The 8113-nt window shown below is 34.4% G+C and overlaps 1 protein-coding gene, 1 long non-coding RNA gene and 1 other non-coding gene across 4 annotated transcripts; all 3 read left to right on the top strand.

The window, feature by feature from the left end:
- Positions 1-4080: 4080 nt before the first annotated feature.
- LOC117206748 lies at positions 4081-5026 on the top strand. The gene is made up of 2 exons (XM_033446346.1): positions 4081-4906; positions 4983-5026. The coding sequence occupies exons 1-2, from the start codon at positions 4601-4603 to the stop codon at positions 5013-5015; spliced, it is 339 nt and encodes a 112-aa protein (XP_033302237.1). The 5' UTR covers positions 4081-4600; the 3' UTR covers positions 5016-5026.
- Positions 5027-5318: 292 nt separating this feature from the next.
- Positions 5319-5400, top strand: Trnal-aag. Its single transcript has one exon. It is a non-coding gene; the product is annotated as a tRNA-Leu (tRNA).
- A 267-nt stretch (positions 5401-5667) lies between these two features.
- LOC117206749 lies at positions 5668-6397 on the top strand. Of its 2 annotated transcripts, none has more exons than XR_004487434.1 (2): positions 5668-6081; positions 6180-6397. It is a non-coding gene; the product is annotated as an uncharacterized LOC117206749 (long non-coding RNA). The 2 variants fall into 2 exon arrangements; XR_004487435.1 differs by having other exon boundaries at positions 5669-6031.
- Positions 6398-8113: the final 1716 nt, after the last annotated feature.

Below are 8113 nucleotides of genomic sequence, written 5' to 3'. Positions count from 1 at the left end.
TGAACAGTTTTCACCAGCAACTATTCATCCTCGAGTCTAAACACGCGTCAGCCAAGTACTTGAGCCTGCTACGATCTTCGAATTTTTCAATCTTTTTAAATAAACACGAAGGATTTTTAATATTTTAAGGTGTTTAAACACAGAATTTTGTTGAAACTGAATACGTTTTTTTTTTTAACGTTAGAAACATATAATTCGATCAAAGATGACTGAAAGAACGTAGCAAAGTTAGAGTAAGTAGAATAGAATTACGCGGAAAAAATCTCGGATAGCTCGTTTTTAAAAAATCTCGTGAAAGTTTGACAAACACGATCCGTGTCTTTACCTGGCTACCAAAAATAAAGATTGTAATTGTAGGTAGAAGAACTTGACTTGGCCACCAGAGATGCAGATTATAGTTGCAGATAAAAGGACTCGACCTGGCTACGAAAAATACAGATCGTAATTATAGGTAAAAGGAGGAAATTAGGATCGAAACAGAAGCTACGCGTTAGTTTGGCGATACATTTTTCTTTCCGTCGGATCAGCGCTTGTGCTATTGGATAACTACGGGCGTAAAACATTAACGAGCGCTCGTCTCTCTTCGCCAGTTTAATTACGAAAATTCGTTTCGTTTCTCCGATCAATTAACTTAATGCTTCTCAAACGTGAAATCTACCGTATTATTACAAAGTGGCGTGCAGTTCGTTGCACGAGCAAGAATGGGACAAGTCAGTCCGAGAAAGATAAAAGAGTGACCGTTGTAGTAATGTTCGTTGGTTTGTGTGAACTTGCACTTTAAGGAAGCACAGTGAAGCACAAATCAAAATGCAGTCGCTACCGGAAGAGTACTCGAGCAGTTGAAGAGCCCTTCGCTATTACTGTGGAGGACTTCGCAGTGCTTGACGAATCACTCACTAATTGCGTTCGTGACATGGCCCAGAACTAACAAATGGTTTCTTCGCTTGGAAAGTGTCGATTATTTTTTCTTTTCTTTTTTTTTTTTCGCAATCTCTTTCACCGTATTTTTCCAACCGTATACACATCCGTGAATTGTACGCGAAGGTTGCGAAACTTTGTGAAAAAAATGCGGAAAATGCAAAAAATTGAGTGAACTGTTAAATATTATTAATAGTACGAAATCTGTTGATATAGGGAGAGGAAAAGTCGATGTTTTGCAGTTCGATTTTGGAAGTAAAATTACGTTACTTTTCGAATGAAACGCCCGCTAGACTGGCTTACTATTATTCTCTCTATTGTCCTAATGGGGGATAATCATAAGATTCTCCTTGAGAGTCTCATTACGAATCAAGGACCCCTTAATGGCTCCTATGAAACTCATTGGCCATTTAACGGCGAGGACGCGCCGATAAACGCCGAAGGATTGACGAGCTCGAGTGCGAATTTTCTCGTCAATCATTCTCTTCTCCTTTGCGACATTTTCTACTCGCAAACTCGCAAATTACGCGAAAAGATTATAATTACGAATTCAGAAGCTGGTTTAATCCGTGGTCTCTTCTGTTTTACGAATAATCGTGGGAAAGGAGCAACTGTAACATTTAGGGGAAGATAATAGAAACAAAATTAAAAATATACGTATTAGAGTTAGGTATGTACACGAAGATGAGACACGTCGCGCACGTTATGCTCGCAACTGTATCGTATTTTCATTATCATCAAATTGGACACGTAGTACAGCTACGAATTTTAACAATGGTAGCCTCACCATACTTGCCTACGTACGCCCGACACCCTTTATACGTTCCCCTTGCGGAAACGCGACGTCTCCATGGTTACAACATTGAAACCCCGCTAGGGGATGACAAAATGGAGAGGCGCAATACTCGGTCTGACAAAAGCGAAGTAGAATCGAAGAAGTTCTTCGGCTACGTGTAACTTGTACCTGAAAAGTCGAAATCTATATAGAAGCAAATAAGCAAACTCGCAAAGTTTCGCGCTAATGCATCCGCCCGATGATTAAAATTCTTTTAAACGAATTCGAAAAAGGAAAACATCTCTTGCTACAGGTAGAAACGGTCGATACCTTTACGAAAGTATCGACGATAATTATTAACAGTCTAATATGCCCGATAGATTAAACCATAAGTAACAGTTTAACGACTAGGATAGAACTTTGGTCGCGTGAACACCATTTATATAAATGAAATTTTAATTAGCGAACTGCCGATTCGATCCACTTACTTCGACGTAACTTTCTATTATATGAATTTCAGCTAGTACGAACAGGTGCAGATAATTGGAATTCTATGTATATTCCAAATTTATAAAATTACAAATATATCGTACGAAGATATATTCTAATGATCGTTGTATGATTTACTAAACTCTGTAGGAATTAAATGCGATATATATTTTACTAGCGCAACCAGTTTCTTTCGACGACAAAGGGAAACAGAATTACGATCGCGTCATGTCCACGCGATTTGCGTTAACGTCGTTCAATAATAGCGCCCGCATCGACGCTATCTGTCATCGGAGACCATTCAACCCATGCGTACCCACGACAGAGCATCGCATTTGACGATGTTCAACCTGAAAAAGAAACCCCAAGATCTTATCTTCGCGGTTCCTGCTGAATGGCAGACTATCCTTTTGTCATCTAAGTCTGATAGACTTCCAATGATTCCAATACGACACTTAATCTGATTACGTACGATATACAATATGAGGAGAAATAGAGTTCGAGAATAGAATAAGTGAAAGCATAAATAATATCGAAGTGTCGATAAATTTTACATAATGCTGCAATTTAAAAGAGCGACGCATTCGTATCTAATAATACGCGACAATTTATCAATATACGGCCCTAAATCAACTTACAACTTGCAACCTTAGGATATCCTCAGGTAATGTATAATATCGTCGATATTTCAAGGTTCTCAACGTCATTGTATAATATTGAATATTGACGATATCGTATCAACAATACATATTGATTTTTCTACTTGAGAACATTAAAATACATAGTCCAAGAGGATATCGCTCTTGCATTTCAGTCAAAATCAGACTATAATCGAACACTGCTGTATGTATACACTGGCAACTATATTTACTGATTGTAGAATTTTTCTCTCTCGTTACGCGGATTAATAAAGTTCAGTAGGATAAGGTAAGATAAGGTAAAGTAAAGTAAAGCAAACAAAAGGTAAGATCTATAAACAAAAGAGGATCATCGAGTAAAATGGCGACCTGATACACAAGCGTCTAATCCCGGATGAGACGACGGATGTGACGGTGGCAGCAAAGGACGACGGTGACGAAGGTGGTAGCGGGAGGCGACGCAGACGCATCTCTCGGATTACGTCTTAACAAGCTCCACGACGTTCATTTGTCTTATCCGCTCTCGCTAATGCGACAGCAGCTGTTGAAATGATTAATTCACCACGAGGATGTTCCTACGCCTTATTCAGACTCGTACACGCGGTCGAGCTTGCGCTACCACTGCTACACTCCGACTTTCCATTATGATTCCCATCTCGATTAATCAACCGCCTTATCGTTACTATAAATACCATCGAATGTTTAATTAAACATCGTTCACCGTGACAGTCGTTTGATATGAACGCGTCACACGTACTATATTTAGAATAGAGATAAAAGTAACATCGTGTACCTGTTCTTTGGGCGAAGAACGGTTCAAATTATAAAATGTCCTTTTCATTTAGATCGGCTAGAAAAATATATTTATAAATTTGTATATTACATTTAAAATCTAAAAGATGAAAATATGTACGTGGTACGTATCATCGGAGTAATATTTACGGTATTTTGTCGCGTGATGGTTCCTCAACTCGGTTTCAAACAATCATTTCATTGCTTTACTTTTTGTGATACACTGACACGTTGACGAAAGTGTTCAAACACTTGTAAACAGCTCTTATGAATACATCTACCTCGTTATGTGTGCCGGGTTAGCGTTAAATGGTAGATAGCAACGCATACAATCATGACAATCATGTCTCGTTACAATGCTAATAAAATTTTATAATATTTCGTATAACGTAGATGTAGTATGTAATACAATATGGCCATAAAAGTTTTCTATGGTAAGTATACAAATACCTTCATGACCGACGCTTTCATTATTGAGCTAGTGTACGTCAAAATATTTGTAGATCCTTCGTGCTTTTTATCTTTCAAGTAGCTAGAGCTATATTACACAAGCTATTTATTATGAAATAACATCGGTGTTTCAAATAGATTGAAGGAGAAACGAAAATAGCACAATTATAAAACTTCAGTTGTCTCCAGTTTTGAAATGGTAAGAAGAGCAGTATGTACATAAAGAAACCTTATTACAACTGTTTATACTTTGTCAAAACAACGTTCGATCGTTGCGATCTGAATGGATTAACTTTCAATTTCCATAACTTATCTGTTGCGAAGGAAGACGGGGGATCGGTTATTGTTACCGATCGATGACTAATCCGCTCTGGAATCGTTAGTATTCGCTACGTAAGGGCGCTAACTGACTCGATTATGGTTCAGGGCCCGCGAGAACAAAGGACCACCAACGTGACAATTGAGCTTCATCGCGCTGATATAAAGTTACAGATGCGAAGGGAGAAAATGAGAGGCGAATATTAAGTCGGCATACAAAATGGCCGTCGCGAAGTGTGGAAAAAATAGGGATGCGTTAGCTCCTCTCGCTTCTGTGTACCACATGCTGGTTCACAGAATGCAATGCGCGTGGGGGACGAAAGACGTGACGCGCATGCGTCAACTACACGGATCGAAAGCTCCGCCCGGTGACTGCCTTTGTTTAATCCACGGTACCTACGCCCACGACATGTGGCCAACAAACTACGAATTTGTCTCTCGACGGGATCCTAATCTTGGATTGCAATACGCCACAGATGCTAAAAAGCATGACGTGAGTGGGAATTCGATGGCGCGAAATATGCCAGTAAGCTCAGGACATTTTTTGTCGTGCTAACCTCAATTAAGGTTAGATAATAATGTTTTATTTACACGTTGTACAGACGTTTATGAGTGTGTTGTTGTTCTTTTTTTAATAATAAAGGATATATATAACGATGAGAATGTACATTAAACGAAAAGGTAATAAGAAATTGTAATTACAGAGATTAGTAAATATGTAATAATTATGTATATATCGGGAATTTATAAGCTAGATTGAAACGAAGCATAAGGCTTTGGAAGACTCAAACATAAATTTAGATAAATTTACACTCGTATTATTTTACTTTTAATAAATATGGAAATATATGAAAAATATCGTACATATTAACTGCTTATAGCTATTTAATTGTATAAGTTGAACGAAATTATTAGTTGTAAAAAATTATTCGGCATGTGGTAGCGTGGCCGAGCGGTCTAAGGCGCTGGTTTAAGGCACCAGTCTCATCTGGGGCGTGGGTTCGAATCCCACCGCTGCCAAATTTTTTTATATGTCAATAATGTAAAACATTTTTTAATTGCCAATAGAAAATATACATATTATAAAATTAACGCAGTTGAAATGAAAATAAAATAATAACCATAGTAGTTAATTGAGTCATTCTAACCAGATATATTAGAAATAACTTTAGTATTAATAGTGAAAGTACTAGAATAATTGTATATTTATTATACAATTAATGTAGAATTACTATGTACGTATATAAATAAAATAATAGAGATAATAATAGAGGTTCTGCTTTACCGATAAATATATAGATATTATCTAGCATCAATAAGGAAGCAATCTGTAATAGCATTTACAGAAATGCTAAATTACAGACAGATATACAGCCATCGACCAAGAATAGGATAGACTTCTCATGTAATGTAAAAATGTGTCACACGATCCGAGGGCTACGTAGCTGCTCATGCCATTTTACTGTCACATGCGACATTATCGATTCAGTATAAGATCAGATAACGGCGCTATTGGAACAGTATGAATTACAATTAAATTAATGTTCGATATAATTACAGTAGAGAAGAAATTTTCCCTCTAATTACAATCGGAATCGATCTATGTTTTACATAAATCATTCAGTTTCACTTTAAATTCTTCACCTTCTAGGTTAGTATCCCATCCAATGTACAAATCACTGGAGATAACGTGCTTTTAATGTAATTCATTTTTCATTCAATTTTGTAGTTCATAGAAATTAATCATTGTATTATTAATTCTGAAGAACAATACCATTTTCATTTTCCATCCACTGCAGACTGCAGCAAAGTTTCGTCATTACTTGAAGGCATAACTAGCAGAAAGAAAGTATAAATGCAAATCAATCAGTAAATCAAAACATTGCTCATGTCGGAAATATGAAACTCTCTGTAAACAGAAATGTCCGTGCACCCTGGAAATCTGCAGCAGACGCAATGCACAAACGTGTAACCTGGTAATTGAAATGAAAATATATGATGAAATGACAAAAGAAAATATTTTCTTCTGTCGTTTATTATCGCATAAAATTATTTTATGATCTAATATTGTTATGCAATTAATTTCAACTGAACCCTGATATTTTATTAAAAAAATATGAATCTGAAAAGAAACTAAAGTAATTTAAATTATATTTTTATAACTTCATCTATATAATTGTGTTACTAAAATCTTATTTTTTGTGTTCAAATAAGATGGTGATGTCAATTTCTACACTTTATGATCAAAATATTTTAGAAATTAACTCTAAAAAATTTTCTTTATTTTTTATTATTTCTTTATTTATTATAACAATTGTTTTATTTACATAAATTTTATGTTATGACCAATAAGGAACAACCCGAAGAGTCCAAAAAAGTCCATTTTTATAAAAAAAGTAATTCTGTAACTACTAACAGTGTGTTCAAAACCAGTTGAAATCGATTCAGAGTAACTATAAAAAATTTAGCAGGTCTTTTAAATTAACATAAAAGATAGTAGGAGCAACCGAAGGCAAAAGTTGATGAAGTAAAGTAGATGGAAATGGGAAACACAAGTATTTGCTGATTTTATGTTCTGTGCTATTTTTGTGTAGAAATAAGCAAGGGACTTTGTTTGCTCAGATGCACACTCTGTACAAAGAGCTTCAAGATATATTTGATTAAATTAAATGAGATAGTAAGTATTGATATTGAAATATAAATTTCATTTTACAGACATTGTTATTGTAAAAAAAATGGTCTAAGATATAAAAGTGAGTTATAACATTTATATACTATATATTTATTTATAATTCACAGTCATTTATGTAATATACATATTACTCTTGTATAGAAATGAGTATTCTATTCTTAGTCAATGGTTCATCTAAATCATTTCTATTTTCCAATTTATTCAAAAGTGAAATAAATGTTTCCTTACAGACATTTTGTCATTATGAAACATGTATCTAAAACTTTATTTATCTTAGATAAGGAAAAGTATAACAGTCGAATATTAACAAAATATAAACCACTTCTGTTCCTACTAAACAATATATATGTACATATATTAGTTAATACTAGCTATCTTGTGAAACATATGATTAGTTTCTTTGGATGTACTTTTGTTTTAACAAAATCAATATAAAAATGTTCATAGATTTCATTATGTATTATGAAAGAAAATGAAATCAATTAAAGTAAACCTAATATGTACATATGTATTTAAAATCAGACTTAAAATAATTGTTTGACCGGAAAAATTTTAATAAACAATATTTTAGAGAAATATATTTAATATTATAAGATAATTTTGTACGATCGCGTATTTTAGACATAGTATTACTGTAATATCTGACAAAACATCAAAGTGCAAACTCATAGCTTTTCGTAAATATGTCACGTAAGCATTTTTAGAAGATATAATTTCTAGGAACATTTGATTGTAGGCTTTAGTAAAATTCATTTTGACGTTGAACACAGATCCGATAAGGAGTTATACTTCGCTTCTCATGATGACCTCTACTCTCATCTATATGGAGATGAAAACTTTCGTCAGTAATACATTGTCAACTTCACTGAAAGCGCGGAATTTTATGTATGACTAACGTCATAAACGATATCGATTTATATCTTTAAATTAAACTTAAGAATTATTTGATTATCTTTTTCGGTTTGACTAGCACAACACGTATATTTTTAAAACGTACATTTGTACGTAAATATGTATACACACAGATATATATAAAAATTT

This window comes from Bombus bifarius, unplaced genomic scaffold, assembly GCF_011952205.1.
Source record: "Bombus bifarius isolate JDL3187 unplaced genomic scaffold, Bbif_JDL3187 scf7180000008008, whole genome shotgun sequence".
NCBI lineage: Eukaryota > Metazoa > Arthropoda > Insecta > Hymenoptera > Apidae > Bombus > Bombus bifarius.
The sequence above is the reverse complement of the archived record's forward strand: the minus strand, read 5'-3'. Positions and strand labels throughout refer to the sequence as shown.

Coding starts and splice junctions, on each gene's coding strand:
- LOC117206748 (XM_033446346.1), top strand. CDS start 4,601: ATGGCCGTCGCGAAGTGTGGAAAAAATAGGGATGCGTTAGCTCCTCTC. Junction 4,907..4,982: donor CGATGGCGCGAAATATGCCA/GTAAGCTCAGGA, acceptor CACGTTGTACAG/ACGTTTATGAGTGTGTTGTT.